Source organism: Mercenaria mercenaria, chromosome 4 (genome assembly GCF_021730395.1).
Source record: "Mercenaria mercenaria strain notata chromosome 4, MADL_Memer_1, whole genome shotgun sequence".
Classification (NCBI taxonomy): domain Eukaryota; kingdom Metazoa; phylum Mollusca; class Bivalvia; order Venerida; family Veneridae; genus Mercenaria; species Mercenaria mercenaria.
This window is the reverse complement of record NC_069364.1, coordinates 62,567,053-62,584,485: the sequence shown is the minus strand read 5'-3', so window position 1 is coordinate 62,584,485 and position 17,433 is coordinate 62,567,053. Positions and strand designations below refer to the sequence as shown.

The 17,433-nt window shown below is 37.2% G+C and overlaps 1 protein-coding gene across 1 annotated transcript; it reads left to right on the top strand.

Annotated features, from left to right (window-relative positions):
- The first annotated feature begins 1,517 nt into the window (after positions 1 to 1,517).
- On the top strand, positions 1,518 to 15,894 carry LOC123551922 (uncharacterized). Its single transcript, XM_045341226.2, has 3 exons — positions 1,518 to 1,800; positions 12,968 to 13,111; positions 15,760 to 15,894. Exons 1-3 carry the CDS (start codon positions 1,609 to 1,611, stop codon positions 15,835 to 15,837), a joined length of 414 nt encoding a protein of 137 aa, XP_045197161.1. The 5' UTR covers positions 1,518 to 1,608; the 3' UTR covers positions 15,838 to 15,894.
- The last annotated feature ends 1,539 nt before the right edge of the window (positions 15,895 to 17,433 follow it).

The following is a 17,433-nucleotide window of genomic DNA, read 5'->3' as shown; positions in this document are numbered from 1 at the left end:
GCTGTTTCTTCCTTGAATTGCAGTTTCTCTCTGGAGTAGAAGAGTGAAGAGGTTTCAGCTGTTGTGGTGTCTTTGGACTCTGGAGGCTTGTGCTGGAGAGTGATAGTGCTTCAAACTGGTTTCACGTAGATAGCAAATATAAGTCGAAGCAGAAAGTGCTGTAGTTTGGGTTGTTGCTGATTAGGCAGTCCCATCGTATAGCGCTATCTTCATTTAGGATGCTGTAGGTTCCAGAATGTACGTCTTGGCAATTGATATGGTACCATTGGTCACAGGTGTCGCAGACAACAGCTCGGTGGTGCCACGTTACTGGTTGGTCGCAGGTACCGCAGGGGTAGCAGGGGTAGACAGTGCTGTCATTGAGTGGGGGACCAGGATTTAGTTGGACGTCATTGGCATTGGAAAGAAGAAGTAGAGTAATATAAACGAGGTAGAACTTCTTATCGCAGTTTTTCAAAGGTGAACTTACGTTTGCAGACATCCAGCAGGAGGTGTGTTGACTGGTAGTTTGTGATGTCACAGCACGTCTTGGAATCAGCTTTGATGTTGAGTAGAGCTGGGATGCTATCAGATACATGCTGATTCTGTGGTAGAATACCTGATAAAACAGCAAGTACGAAGCAGGTGCACCAAAGTAGTGGCAAGCTGTTCATTGTTTACATTTAGATACGAGGTAAGTTCCGAAAGTGAGTTGGTAGTCTTCCTAAAAAAACTTCTATGGAGTCTATCTTCGGAAATAGAACTATAATAGACTATCAATAACTATAAATAGAATTATAATATAAATGTAAAAGATAACAAAATAGTATGAAGTGATCCACATGTAAACAAAAAGAAACTATAATATAAATGGAAAATAACAAAATATTATGTTGTGAACTACAAGAAGAAATATACACACACACACATATATATATTGTGATCTGGAAGTGCCAAATATCATTTCGGGAAAACACATGTCAAAAGGACCTAAGAAACAACATTGTTTATACAGCTCTTCGCTGTATGGTTTCTAGAACTACATGAACTACATGTAGGTAATACATTTATCTCGTAAACAGAAACGTTATCTGACATGTTCTTCATAAAAAACTATAGCTATCAAATATATGCATGAACATACAGCACAGTGTGAAGTCGTGCTCGATTTGTTCATCAAACTTTATTCCGGGTGTTCATGAAGGAACAAGCACATGAGAATAGATATGAATATATCTGTCCCAAGAACTGTTTTGTTTTCAAACGTTGTAATTTAACTTTAATTTAATATTGCGCAAATTAATACATTTAGAATTAGCCTGAGACGTTGTGCTCCCCATTATCTGCTATCCGGTACCTGACAGTGAATGAAATGCGCCAATCGATAAATTCATCACTTAAAACTACATAAATAACAAATTTACTGTAATGAAAATATTTTTGTTTTAAAAAAATTAACACCATTTCACTTATTTTCCATTTTTGCTCTTTTTTATCTTCTTGCGTCACATTCTTTCTTTCTTGCTAATTGTTCCGTTGGGTTAATTTAAACAAGTTGTCGGTGTCCTTGGGCTAGGGATAATTATATTTTAGATAGTCTCATGTATTGAATTTGCTTTTACTAAGACGATGCCAGAGGTGCAGACCACCAAGGGAAGTGCAGTCACATCATGGGACCCGTGGAAAATGTTTGATGTGACACCGCAAGAGCTTGAGCAAGTGAAAAAGCGGAAGGCTCTGGCAGCAGAGAAAAAAGCAGAATTTAGAATGATAAAAAATAACCCTGCCTTCCTCGTCAACGGTGGACGAGGAGGTCATATTGTAAGTAATGAAAAGGAGAGTACAGTCGAAATGTTTTCCTTCTATTTACACAAGTGTGGTGCAGTAATCATAGTGTTTCCTGCAGACTCTTAAAGGGGCATGGTGCTTCCCTTGAAAAGGGGCACTTTTAACGCGCGGTTTGGCATTGAAAGGGCATTCGTCCAAGAACGCTTGTCGGCGTCATTTTACATACTATTTTCTCATTGAATTTGAGAATCTTTCATATCTCAGATACGGGATAGATATTTTGTAGTATTCTTTATAATGCCTACCATGGCATGTGAAAGTGCTTTCCTTTCTTTTGTTTAAAGATGACACTGATGATTCATACTTTCAAACATTCTTATTCTGTTACCCTCATGAAGTGTTAGCTTGCATTTTCAGAGACAGATTTCAGGTGATAATTAATAAGCAAAAAGTTTTATTGAACAACTATCAGTGCGCAACTTTATTTTGTCAATCATATCATTTCACCACTGATTTACATTAAGAGAATAGGCAGTTCGTCAAATCTACATGTAATCAATGACTTTGTACCTATATTGCTGATTAAACCCATTGTTCTTCCTTGCCAGTAAGATTTAGACGACAGGTCGAGTTGGAAAGTTATATTTTGCTAGTGTTTTGGGCATGCGAAAACGAAAGTAGAATGCGACGTAAAAAGTATATGCTGTGAAATTTGCTAGATTAGATCGTCTGCCACTATTTTTATCACTCCCCCGTTGCTCGGATGTTTTTGCGTTACATACAGTGACTGACTATGAATCTGTTTTTTTTTTTTCGTCTAATCACACATTATTCAGTAATGTAAACATAAATGTGAATACCAATGGTTCATTGCGAGTAATAACTCAAAATTTCGGCTTGCTTGACGCATGCGGCTGTGCACTTTCATCTTAAATTTCGGCCTTATAAAATCATTTTGACAAATTATTTACGAAAACAAAACTAGGGCCTTGCATTTTTAGTTTATTCATTTAAATCTCGATCAGTTTTTATAACTTAATCGCTAAGTTATCGATTATTTTCATACCGATGTACGTTTTCAAATTTTCAAGATGGCGACGACTTCTGCATCGGCGCGTCATGAATGTGCTTCGTAATATTACAAATCAAGACATCGGTCGATTTTAATGAATTTGGTATCATTCTAAAGCTTAAACGTTTATCTTATTATTTTTATAAATGATATCCGTAAAGGAATAAAATAAATCTTGTAGATAAAATCGATATAAAATATTTTGAGTCTGGTCAATTTTCATGGGTTGGTCGGCGATCGGCAAACCTTCAATATTTTATTTTTAAAGGCCTAATTATCGCATCGAAAATGTGCGATAATCAATCTACATTTTAAATGATTACAACCTTTTAAAATAATTATCGTTTAATTGACCGTTTCAATCATATCTTCCCTAAAAAGGCTACATGTTGCTTCTCCGTCGACGTGCTAAAAACAAACAAATTTTCATCTACTGTTCCCAATTAAACTATCATAAAACAGTAATTGATTGCATAATCCTGTCAGTTCTTAATCAGGGTCATTCACGGTTGATGCACCCACGTGTCGACCTGTTGATCACAGCCGCTAATTGACGGTACAATACACGGAACATGGCCAGCGCACATTGGCTTTCCAGACTGGTTTTGAAAAGGCACTTGTCAAGATAAATATACAAGCTTCATAGAATAAAAGGGCACGTGGCGCAAACGGGCGGTTTGAAGGGCAGCTTGGCGGCACTTCAAACGGGGCATGGCGCTGCGCCATGTTAAAAAGGCCTGCAGGAAACACTAAATCAACGGTCTAGTCTAAATAATGAGACCTCGGGCAGACCGATTTTACATTTTGATATTTTACGTTGTCTGCCTAGAGGTCTCAACCAGAAACAATCAAAACTGTGGTGGAAACTGTGGTCAACTGAAATTACGATTTATCAGTAGTCACGATTTTTCTTTAGCCCTAACTGCTTACCTGTTGTTTTAAATAGTAAATAAAAAAACATAAGAACAGGACATATTTATCAAGAATTTCTGTTGTAAAAAATTTAAACCTCTAACGTTTCAATTGTCTTCATGTAATGGCGGTCGAAGGCGTGACCAATGAAAACGCTTCGTGTAGTAATGTGTTTACGGCATTATCCGGTCTTTGTCCCCTAGGGGACAATGCCCGTATCATATTGATCATGATCATTCAGGCGCTTGATTGACCTTGACCTACCTCTAAATATATATTTGTGAAATGTTCTCAAGAGGCATTCGAAGGGATATGAGTTTCACGCAAAGAACATTTGTTATCAAAGTAGTACAGTCGTCATGCATTCCTATAAGATTAACGTGTTAAAGAACTTTCAATGATTGCTATACTGAAAAATCACCCTTGACAGGCATCATTGTTTGTCACATGCGTAGTGTAATATATATAATCCGGTCAACGTCTCCGGGGACAAAGACCGGATTATATATATAGCGCGGCGAGAATTTCTCAAACAAAGTTTATAATGTTGTCTGGGACGTTGTCTCACTGTGTTATTGCTATTCATTCCGTAAATACACATTTTAAGTTTGTTTGAAACATGCTCGGTTGACTGAATGAAGAGCTAATATACGGCGGGCAACGTCCCCGGGGACAAAGACCGGATTATATATATACAGTAGCATAACTAAAACAAACTTTATAATGCCTGTTGAGGGGGAGGTTTCCCCCGGAAGAGGGTTTTCTTCGGGGGCCTACAATGCTACAGAAAATGGGGCTTGGCATTCTTTTGGGGCATGTGTTTTAAAATGCATGCAGCCGGAATAAAGATCAATTAAAAGTGAGTGAGGCAACTTCCCCGGGGATATTTTCACTTACGTTTATATTGAACTTTTCATTCTATAAAACACGCCATTCTTTACAAAATATTGTCAGGGCGTTATCTCACTGTTATGTTGCTATTCATTCCGTGATTACACATTTTTACTTTGAAACATGCTTGGTTGACGGAATGAAGAGCTAATATACGGCGAGGCAACGTCCCCGGGGACAAAGACCGGATTATATATATATACAGTAGCATGACTAAAACAAACTGTATAATGCCTGTTGAGGGGGAGGTTTCCCCCAGAAGAGGGTTTTCTTCGGGGGCCTACAATGCTACAGAAAATGGGGCTTGGCATTCTTTTGGGGAAAGTGTCTTAAAATGTATGCAGACGGAATAATAATCAATTAAAAGTGAGTGAGGCAACTTCCCCGGGGACATTGTCACTTACGTTTATATTGAACTATTCATTCTATAAAACACGCCATTCTTTACAAAATATTGTCGGGGGCGTTATCTCACTGTTATGTTGCTCTTCATTCCGTGATTACACATTTTTTGTTTGTTTGAAACATGCTTGGTAGACGGAATGAAGAGCTAATATACGGCGAGGCAACGTCCCCGGGGACAAAGACCGGATTATATATATACAGTAGCATGACTAAAACAAACTTCATAATGTGTTGCCTTGTTGTTTAATTACTATTCATTCCGTGATTAATCATTTTAGTTTGTTTGAAACATGCTCGGCTGACGGAATGAAGAGCTAATATACGGCGAGGCAACGTCCCCGGGGACAAAGACCGGATTATATATATACAGTAGCATGACTAAAACAAACTTTATATTGCTTGTTGAGGGGGAGGTTTCCCCCGGAAGAGGGTTTTCCTCGGGGGCCTACCATGCTACAGAAAATGGGGCTTGGCATTGTTTTGGGGCAAGTGTCTTAAAATGTATGCAGACGGAATGAAGAGCAATTAAAAGTGAGTGAGGCAACTTCCCTGGGGACATTGTCACTTACGTTTATATTGAACTATTCATTCAACAAAACACGCAATTCTTTAGGAAATGTTGTCAGGGGCGTTGTCTCACTGTTATGTTGCAATTCATTCCGTGAATACACATTTTAAGTTTGTTTGAAACATACTATCTTGACAGAATAAACGAAGAGTTAATCTACGGCGAGGCAACGTCCCCGGGGACAAAGACCGGATTATATATATACAGCAGCATGCCTATTTAACAAACTTTTTAATGCTTTGCCTTGCTCAGTTGCTGTTTAATTACTATTCATTCCGTGAATAAACATTTTCATGCCTTTAACTGAAAATGGGAATTGGTAGTATTTTGAGGGTAAGTATCATTTAATACATATTTACGGAATGAAGGGCAATATTATACGGCGATGCAACATCCCAGGTGAGTTTGACAGAATGAAGTGCGTTTCATAATTTCATGGAAAACCATAAAAAAATAAAATGTACTCAAATAATTCAATCGATTATATTGAATAACAAAAGGCGCATGCATACATGTTATGCATATATGAAGTAAACTGTGGTACTCATACCTTTATAGCGCCTCATTCAGTGATGAGGTACATGCCCATACCTGATAGGCTATTCTATATTTAGCTCACTTCCAATCGTCTGTGTGACCCTGATCATTATTTGGCTGCGACAGTCATCAGTTGTAAAATTTTATCATCCCCCAGGGGACAAAGCCGGATATTGCCGTGTTTACCGGTGATCGGCAATTTTCCAATATGTAGTACACTCGTGTTAAACCTTGGCATTTTTAGCTCACCTGTCACAAAGTGACAAGGTGAGCTTTTGTGATCGTGCGGTGTCCGTCGTCCGTCCGTGCGTCCGTCCGTAAACTTTTGCTTGTGACCACTCTAGAGGTCACATTTTTCATGGGATCTTTATGAAAGTTGGTCAGAATGTTCATCTTGATGATATCTAGGTCAAGTTCGAAACTGGGTCACGTGTCATCAAAAACTAGGTCAGTAGGTCTAAAAATAGAAAAACCTTGTGACCTCTCTAGAGGCCATATATTTCACAAGATCTTCATGAAAATTGGTCAGAATGTTTACCTTGATGATATCTAAGTCAAGTTCGAAACTGGGTCACGTTCCGTCAAAAACTAGGTCAGTAAGTCTAAAAATAGAAAAACCTTGTGACCTCTCTAGAGGCCATATATTTCACAAGATCTTCATGAAAATTGGTCAGAATGTTCACCTTGATGATATCTAGGTCAAGTTCGAAACTGGGTCATGTGCCATCAAAAACTAGGTCAGTAGGTCAAATAATAGAAAAACCTTGTGACTTCTCTAAAGGCCATATTTTTCATGGGATCTGTATGAAAGTTGGTCTGAATGTTCGTCTTGATGATATCTAGGTCAAGTTCGAAACTGGGTCATGTGCGGTCAAAAACTAGGTCAGTAGGGCTAAAAATAGAAAAACCTTGTGACCTCTCTAGAGGCCATATATTTCATGAGATCTTCATGAAAATTGGTCAGAATGTTCATCTTGATGATATCTAGGTCAAGTTTGAAAGTGGGTCACGTGCCATCAAAAACTAGGTCAGTAGGTCAAATAATAGAAAAACCTTGTGACCTCTCTAGAGGCCATATTTTTCATGGGATCTGTATGAAAGTTGGTCAGAATGTTCATCTTGATGATATCTAGGTAAAGTTCGAAAGTGGGTCACGTGCCATCAAAAACTAGGTCAGTAGGTCAAATAATAGAAAAACCTTGTGACCTCTCTAAAGGCCATATTTTTCATGGGATCTGTATGAAAATTGGTCTGAATGTTCATCTTGATGATATCTAAGTCAAGTTCGGAACAAGGTTATGTGCGGTCAAAAACTAGGTCAGTAGGTCTAAAAATAGAAAAACCTTGTGACCTCTCTAGAGGCCATACTTGTGAATGGATCTCCATAAAAATTGGTCAGAATGTTCACCTTGATGATATCTAGGTCAAGTTTGAAACTGGGTCATGTGCCTTAAAAAACTAGGTCAGTAGGTCAAATAATAAAAAAAACCTTGTGACCTCTCTAGAGGCCATACTTTTCATGGGATCTGTATGAAAGTTGGTCTGAATGTTCATCTTGATGATATCTAGGTCAAGTTTGAAACTGGGTCAACTGCTATCAAAAACTAGGTCAGTAGGTCTAAAATTATTAAAATCTTTTGACCTCTCTAGAAGCCATATTTTTCAATGGATCTTCATGAAAATTGATCTGAATATTCACCTTGAAGATATCTAGGTCAGATTAGAAACTGGGTCACGTGCGGTCAAAAACTAGGCCAGTAGGTATAAAAATAGAAAAACCTTGTGACCTCTCAAGAGGCCATATTTTTCATGAGATCTTCATGAAAATTAGTGAGATTGTTCACCTTGATGATATCTATGTAAAGTTCAAAACAGGGTCACGTACCTTCGAAAACTAGGTCAATAGGTCAAATAATAGAAAAACCTTGTGACCTCTCTAGAGACCATATTTTTCAATGGATCTTCATGAAAATTGGTCAGAATTTTTATCTTGATAATATCTAGGTCAAGTTCAAAACTGGGTCACATGAGCTCAAAAACTAGGTCACTATGTCAAATAATAGAAAAAACGACGTCATACTCAAAACTGGGTCATGTGGGAAGAGGTGAGCGATTCAGGACCATCATGGTCCTCTTGTTTTAACTGCCATAGTTTGAATTTTTCTCAAGAAATCTCGGTAATATATACATCATTGAAAAGGAAAAATTACAGGCTTTCTATGTATGTATTTCTTTTTTTTATCCGTTGCATTATTATAACATAATTCCTGCCCAACGGATTCCATTGGGTGTTACTTAGGCAAAGAAGAGGACAGTGCTACCACATTCTTTACCTTTTCTGGTTTGTACTCGGAGGCGGATATCGACAAGTCAAAATAATATAACTATATACAACTCTCGAGTACAATTATTTGGACTAATCGACGGTCTAGACCATCTAATTGTACGTAGTCGCGATGTGATAATTTTGCATGTCCGACTAGACCAAAGGTCCGGCTACCGAAAGGTCTACATAGCCTGCTCTATATATACTAATATCGTATATGAACGTGTAAGTGAAGGTAGCTGGCTTTTTAATAAACTGTATTATAAAGGGTCATTATATTAGTTAGAATAAATTACATTTCTTTTGATTTATTTACTGTTTGTGATTTACCTGTTTATTTCGCCGTATTTACGAACTGGTATCATATTGGCCAACATTTTGTTATGTTATCAACAAGTGTTCAGTGTCGTTATCGTCATTGGCGTGTTTATAAATTCTTAAAATAAAGTTTTTAATGAATTTTGTTGTTTGTAATATATTGAAAAACATTTTTGATAGATGATGTCAAGTGTCAGCAATCCTATAGATTTAGGTCTTTTGATATGTAATTATCTTTCACATTTAATATACGCTACCTTAGAATAAAGAGCTCATATGTTCAAACAAACAATTAGAACCAATCAAGATTACTGACTAATAAACAAATTGGCGGAGAAATTATGTAGTAATTAAATAATTAAAGATGCACATAGAGGTGCGAATGTGATGATCACTTCAAATTATCACTTAAAAAAGGTGCATGAAAGGATCAGACGCCGGTATGTTGGGTACAGCAGCATCATTTGAAGTACTTTGATGCTCTTTGTTTTGCCCTTTTGTCTTTTAACTTGTTTTGTTTTGTTTAAAGAATGAATCATCATGGTATCTCAAATACAGGCCCCTCAAATATGTATCAAGTAATATTTAGAAGGTATAAAAACTCACGTTAGCAGTTCACATGTGCCATTTGTGTCAAATAAAACAAAACAAAACACTTTTAACTGCCAAACTTTGATAAAACACGTCTGCATTGATCACGCTCACAAGCGTAAAATTTACAGTTAATTATTTAGGACCAATTATTTAGGATAAGATACAATGTCATGTCTGTTTCTTTCTGTCTGTCCATCCGTCCGAGTCAACACATTACAAGAAACCTTTAATAAATCACGTCTGTATCACGCTCGCAAGAGTAAAATCATTCAGGGCCCTTTTTAGCTCGACTATTCGAAGAATAGTCTAGCTTTTCTACTCACCCTGGCGTCGGCGTCGGCGTCACACCTTGGTTAAGTTTTTGCATGCAAGTACATACAGCCATCAATTAAAGGCATATAGCTTTGAAACTTATTTTTTCTTTTTCTAGGTCAATTACCAACCTCTCTGGGTCAAGTCCCATAACTCTGTCATGTATTTTGAGCAAATTATGCCCCCTTTTGGACTTAGAAAATTTTGGTTAAAGTTTTACATGCAAGTTACTATCTTCAAAACTAATGCAGATATTGTTTTGAAACTTCATATGTGTCTTCGGGGTTATAAAACTAGTTGATAGCACAAGTCCCATAACTCTGACTTTCATTTTGGCCAAATTATTTCCCCTTTTGGACTTAGAAAATTCTGGTTAAAGTTTTGCGTGCAAGTACATAGAGCTATTTATAAAAGGCATATAGATTTGAAACTTATTTTTTCTTTTTCTAGATCAATTACCAACCTCACTGGGTCAAGTTCCATAACTCTGACATGTTTTTTGAGCAAATTATGCCCCCTTTTAGACTTAGAAAATTTTGGTTAAAGTTTTACATGGAAGTTATTATCTCCAAAACTAATGCAGATACTGATTTGAAACTTCACATGTGTCTTCGGGGTTATAAAACTAGTTGATAGCAGCAAGTCCCATAACTCTGACCTTCATTTTGGCCAAATTATTTCCCCTTTTGGACTTAGCAAATTCTGGTTAAAGTTTTGCATGCAAGTACATACAGCTATTACTAAAAGGCATATAGATTTGAAACTTATTTTTTCTTTTTCTAGATCAATTACTAACCTCACTGGATCAAGTCCCTTAACTCTGGCATGTATTGTGGGCAAATTATGCCCCCTTTTGGACTTTGAAAATTCTGGTTAAAGTTTTACATGCAAGTTTCTATCTCCAAAACTAATGCAGATATTGAATTGAAACTTCACATGTGCCTTCGGGGTTATAAAACTAGTTGATAGCAGCAAGTCCCATAACTGATATGCATTTTGGTCAAATTATTCCCCCTTTTGAACTTAAAAATCTTTTGATATTTAACCTTTTTGGGTAATATTTTCCTGCTTCTGGGACAATATTTCGAATAGTCGAGCTTGGCTGTCTTACGGACAGCTCTTGTTTTAAGATACAATGTCATGTCTGTCTGTTTCGGTAACGACAATCTGATCACAAATAGTAAATAATAAATCACAAGAAATGTAATTTATTAAACTAATTTAATGATCCGTTATAATACAGTTTATTAAAGCTGGCTACCTTGACTTAGATGTTCATATACGATATGCCTATATAGAGGCGGCTACCTAGCCACTGCCATTTTGCACAGGTCAATATCTCTCCTCCACGTACAACATAGGAAGAACCTTTTCTGTGGTGAACCTTCTGCGACGATTCTACGCTGCGATTTTTAAATTGCATTTTAACTATTAAAAACCAAAAATTGTAGTGAAATTTTAAGATACCTGGAAAAAATATCCAATTTTTCCTTCCATTCAATTGATGTTTATGTGATTAAATGGCAAAACACAAGTTTGTCCCTGTTTTAAACAATGCACCCTAAAGTTAACACACAGTTTACATGCTCCACTTCGTGTCACGTGATTGACAACGACCAACCGCACTGTCAGCTGTATTCCGGCGGAATGGCTGAGTGTAATGGCGGACATGTAAATACAGCGAGGTAGCCAAATGAAACAAAGTGTTTTAATACGCTTTATTAACATGTTTTACTGTTACAGTGTATGTTTAAATCATAAAATGATTCAGTTTTATTTTGTTATGATTTCATCGTTTAAGGATTGTCAGTGAATGATACAGGCTTTCACATGATGACCCTCATCCTATGAAACAGCCAGGTGCTTTTTCGTTGAACTGAGACTTGTGATCATTTGTAACATTTTCGTTTTATTATCTTTAACAGTCATATGGATTGCCACAATATGCATAAAATTTAGAAATGGGAAATAGCTACAAGTGCAAATTTTCCAAAGGCTCTAATCAGTGAAAAGGCTCAGAATTACGAGAAAGAGGCATAATCTGGGTGGCATGAAGCAACACGGTTAAGGCATATTTGTCCATTCAACTTTGTGTTATTCATACCTCAATATGTATTTGACCCGGAGTCAACAAACCTCAAAGGATTGTCATTCTGAGTGCTGAAAATGGGCCTAAAAGTTTATATTGCATTTATCTCAAAAAGTGTTTGGCCTAGGATTATGAAACATTACAGGAACATCATTCAGCATGTGAACTTGTGCACCAGGTTTTTGCTTGTGATTTCACTCAGTCCAGAGTTATGGCCCTTGGCTTAGTCAAAAATATGCATAGATTGGTAAAATGATATACTGGCCTAATTAATGTCATTCTTAAGTATTGCAGTTGTTTATTGAAATAACTGGAGAACCATTTGACCTAGAACCTTCAAACTTCATAGGATGACAGGGTTTACAGAGTAGATGACCCCTATACTTTTTGGGATTACTCGACCAAAGGTCAAGGTCACAGGGGCCTGAACATGGAAAAACCGTTGAGAACCATTTGACCCAGAATGTTGAAACTTCATAGGATGATTTGACATGCAGAGTAGATGACCCCTATCTTTGGATCTCTCGATCAAAGGTCAAGGTCACAGGGGCCAGAACATGGTCAAAGTCACAGGGGCCAGAACATGGAAACTGTTTCTGATCAATAACTTGAGAACCATTTGACCCGGAACCTTCAAACTTAATAGGGCCATAGTACTTATAGAGTGGATTACCCCTATCGTTTTTGCAGTTCTCTGGAGCAAAGGTCAAGGTCACACAGGTCTGAACATGGAAAACAGTTTCTAATCTATAACTTGAGAACTGTTTGACCCAGAATGTTAAAACTTCATAGGGTAATTGGATATGCAGAGTAGATAACCCCTATTGATTTTGGGGTCACTGGTTAAAGGTTAAGGTCACAGGGGCCAGAACATGGGAAAACGTTTCCAATCCATAACTTTAGAACCATTAGACCCAGAATGTTGAAACTTCATGGGATGATTGGACATGCAGAGTAGATGATCCCTGTTGCAGCTAACCATCAGTGTCTCTGACTTTCGCGTCCCCTATTGACTTTTTGCCGGTTACTACTAGCTTTGGGGGAGACATGCGCTTTTCTACAAAAGCATCTTCTAGGTTTTTTTGCTTTTTATGAAGACCTGTTTCTGTTTAAAATTGTTTTACCAGTTTTCATTAGTTGCCTTTTAGATTATATTAAGGCTTGTTTCATTTTCAGACGGACCCTGCATTACAAAGATGGGATGCGGCAAGAGCTACATATGGTGATTTCTTCAGAGTTAACAAAAGGAACACAAAGTGGCTGTTTGGAGCATATATAATACCTATATTTGTTACATATGCAATAGCTTCACGGGAAATTGTAAGTGCCACATTATCACTTCAGACATATGTTCTAGTAAACCCAGCCCTTTTTAGCTCACCTGTCACAAAGTGACAAGGTGAGCTTTTGTGATCGTGCGGTGTCCGTCGTCCGTGCGTCCGTAAACTTTTGCTTGTGACCACTCTAGAGGTCACATTTTTCATGGGATCTTTATGAAAGTTGGTCAGAATGTTCATCTTGATGATATCTAGGTCAAGTTCGAAACTGGGTCATGTGCCTTCAAAAACTAGGTCAGTAGGTCTAAAAATAGAAAAACCTTGTGACCTCTCTAGAGGCCATATATTTCACAAGATCTTCATAAAAATTGGTCAGAATGTTCACCTTGATGATATCTAGGTCAAGTTCGAAACTGGGTCACGTGCCTTCAAAAACTAGGTCAGTAGGTCTAAAAATAGAAAAACCTTGTGACCTTTCTAGAGGCCATATATTTCATAAGATCTTCATGTAAATTGGTCAGAATGTTCACCTTGATGATATCTAGGTCAAGTTTGAAACTGGGTCATGTGCCATCAAAAACTAGGTCAGTAGCTCAAATAATAGAAAAACCTTGTGACCTCTCTTAAGGCCATATTTTTCATGGGATCTGTATGAAAGTTGGTCTGAATGTTCGTCTTGATGATATCTAGGTCAAGTTCGAAACTGGGTCACGTGGGGTCAAAAACTAGGTCAGTAGGTCTAAAAATAGAAAAACCTTGTGACCTCTCTAGAGGCCATATAGTTCATGAGATCTTCATGAAAATTGGTCAGAATGTTCACCTTGATGATATCTAGGTCAAGTTTGAAAGTGGGTCACGTGCCATCAAAAACTAGGTCAGTAGGTCAAATAATAGAAAAACCTTGTGACCTCTCTAGAGGCCATATTTTTTATGGGATCTGTATGAAAGTTAATCTGAATGTTTATCTTGATGATATCTAGGTCAAGTTCGAAAGTGGGTCACATGCCTTCAAAAACTAGGTCAGTAGGTCAAATAATAGAAAAACCTTGTGATCTATCTAAAGGCCATATTTTTCATGGGATCTGTATGAAAATTGGTCTGAATGTTCACCTTGATGATATCTAGGTCAAGTTCGAAACAAGGTCATGTGCGGTCAAAAACTAGGTCAGTAGGTCTAAAAATAGAAAAACCTTGTTACCTCTCTAGAGGCCATACTTGTGAATGGATCTCCATAAAAATTGGTCAGAATGTTCACCTTAATGATATCTTGGTCAGATTTGAAACTGGGTCACGTGCCTTAAAAAACTAGGTCAGTAGGTCAAATAGTAAAAAAACCTTGTGACCTCTCTAGAGGCCATACTTTTCATGGGATCTGTGTGAAAGTTGGTCTGAATGTTCATCTTGATGATATCTAGGTCAGGTTTGAAACTGGGTCAACTGCGGTCAAAAACTAGGTCAGTAGGTCTAAAATTATTAAAATCTTTTGACTTCTCTAGAGGCCATATTTTTCAATGGATCTTCATGAAAATTGATCTGAATGTTAACCTTGATGATATCTAGGTCAGTTTCGAAACTGGGTCACATGAGCTCAAAAACTAGGCCAGTAGGTATAAAAATAGAGAAACCTTGTGACCTCTCTAGAGGCCATATTTTTCATGAGATCTTCATGAAAATTAGTGAGAATGTTCACCTTGATGATATCTAGGTAAAGTTCAAAACAGGGTCACGTACCTTCGAAAACTAGGTCAATAGGTCAAATAATAGAAAAACCTTGTGACCTCTCTAGAGACCATATTTTTCAATGGAACGTCATGAAAATTGGTCAGAATTTTTATCTTGATAATATCTAGGTCAGGTTCAAAACTGGGTCACATGGGCTCAAAAACTAGGTCACTATGTCAAATAATAGAAAAAACGACGTCGTACTCAAAACTGGGTCATGTGGGAAGAGGTGAGCGATTCAGGACCATCATGGTCCTCTTGTTTGTAAATTTGGGGAAGGGTACCAGGTCCCTTTTGGAGGGGAAATTTACGCCGCGAAATTGTTTGGAGGAATATATTTGCTGAAAAGTTGTTAAAATCAGGACTGAAAATCAAAACTAATTTCATTTTGTTTTTGCATGGGGAAGTTTTGGCCAAGGTGGGGAAAAAAGTATACTTTTTAGGTTGGGGAATCGGGCCGAATTTCGGCCCTAAAATCAGCATAAAAAAGGCCTGAAACCACATAATAATTTATGCAAGTTGTAATACTCAAAATATCGCTGGTTAAAATGTGTAGTTAAAGTCTTGATAGTGTCTTTTTTAAGTTGGAATTCTACTATAATAGCCAGGTTACTTAACCTGGTACTTCCTAATTCTTTATACTGCTTGGTACACCATTCATGTCCATTTACTTTTTTGGAGTCTTAGCGCTGTAGTTTATCATTCTGTCAAGCATTTTCAGGGGCAGTGTGTTGTACATTGTTGACATAATTTTTGTTACTACTGAGTTGCAGTGTTGAAACATCAGTCTACAAAAGGGTACCACATATATTATAATGCATTTCATGTGACTGTAAGTGATTTTAGATACTTCTAAAACATCTTTAAAAAAGCAAAGGTTCATGCAGCAGTATGTTGCATTATTATATGAAACAAAAATTATTCAACATTTTTTTTTTTAATGTGGCAAATGTATTTTTCTCGTTACAGCGTATACGTGATGAAAAGAATCGCCGAGGGGAAATTCCAATGAAGGACAAGTGCTTTAGAGCATTTTTATTTATATAGAGAGTTTCCATGTTACCAGCCTTTTATTAAATTATCACAGGTCTTTTTTTAACAAAATCTACACATGTAATATTCTACAGTGTGATAGTAGAGACATTATTAGATGCAGCAACTTCTGTGTATGTAGATATAGGAGATGCATCAGTTATTGAAAATAGAAAACTCTGAAAAAATACTTGTTTTGAGAATAAATATTTGAAAAAAAGTATATTGTTAGCATTTGAAATGTGAGGTTTTTGTTGGACTTGGCCCACTAATCTTCTGATGATGTTTGTTCAGATCCAAATTTAGTTGAATTATGTTCAGTGCTTCTAGTCGGTCCTTTAAGCAAAATGATGACTTACACTTAATGGGCATTACTGGCTTGTCCCAAAGAACCTTCATTTGTATAATTTTAATTCAAAAACCTCTAATTCTATTCAGTAATTATGTCACTGGGGGAGACATATTGTTTTTGCCCTGTCCGTCCGTACGTACATCACACTTCATTTCCGATCAATAACTGGAGAACTATTTGACCTAGAACCTTCAAACCAGAATGATGAAACTCCATAGGGTGATTTGACATGCAGAGTAGATGACCCCTATTGATTTTGGGGTCACAGGGGTCTGAACATGGAAAACCATTTCCGATCAATAAATTGAGAATCACTTGACCTAGAATGTTGAAACTTCATAAGAGGATTAGTCATGCAGAGTAGATGACCCCTATTGATTTTGGGGGTCACTCTGTTAAAGGTCAAGGTCACAGGGGGCTGAACATTAAAAACCATTTCCGATCAGTAACTTGAGAACCACTTGACCCAGAATAATGAAACTTCATAGGATGATTGGACATGCAGAGTAGATGACCTCTCTTGATTTTGGGGTCACTTTATAAAAGGTCAAGGTTTCAGTGGACAGAAAATGGAAATCCATTTCTGGTCTATAACTTGAGAACCATTTGACTTAGAACCTTGAAACTTCATAGGATGATAGGACTTACAGAGTTGATTGTCCCTATTGTTTTTGAATTCACTCCATCAAAGGTCAAGGTCACAGGATGCTGAACATAGAACTCTTTCCAATCAATAACTTGAGAACCACCTGACCAAGAATGTTGAAACTTAATAGCATGATTGGACATGCAGAGTAGATGACCCCTATTGATTTTGGGGTCACTCGATCAAAGGTCAAGGTCACAGGGGCCTGAACATGGAAAACCGTTCCAATACATAACTGTAGAACCACTAGGCCCAGAATGTTGAAACTTAATGGGATGACTGGACATGCCAAGTAGATGATCCCTATTGCAGCCAACCATAAGAGTCTCTTTGACTTCCACTCCTGTCCCCCACTATTGACTTCTTGACTATATGACTATGCATTGGGGGAGACATGCGCTTTTCTACAAAAGCATGTTCTATTTATGGTAGTTTTGCCTTAAGGATTGAAATATTTTTCCTGTGTGGAAAGCAAGTTTTCATGATTGGAGTCTATGGGAAAATCACAAGTTTGAAAACATTTAAAGAAAAACTGTTATGTTGTAGATTTTACAGAAACATGTTGCATTTAAAAATTTAAATAAATACTGTACCATTCAGTGTTATAAAAAGG

What these genes read in the sequence shown, in the direction of transcription:
- LOC123551922 (XM_045341226.2), top strand. Translation starts at nt 1,609, where the DNA reads ATGCCAGAGGTGCAGACCACCAAGGGAAGTGCAGTCACATCATGGGAC. An exon ending in GTGGACGAGGAGGTCATATT is followed by an intron (nt 1,801 to 12,967) that starts GTAAGTAATGAA and finishes TTTCATTTTCAG; the next exon opens with ACGGACCCTGCATTACAAAG. An exon ending in CAATAGCTTCACGGGAAATT is followed by an intron (nt 13,112 to 15,759) that starts GTAAGTGCCACA and finishes TTCTCGTTACAG; the next exon opens with CGTATACGTGATGAAAAGAA.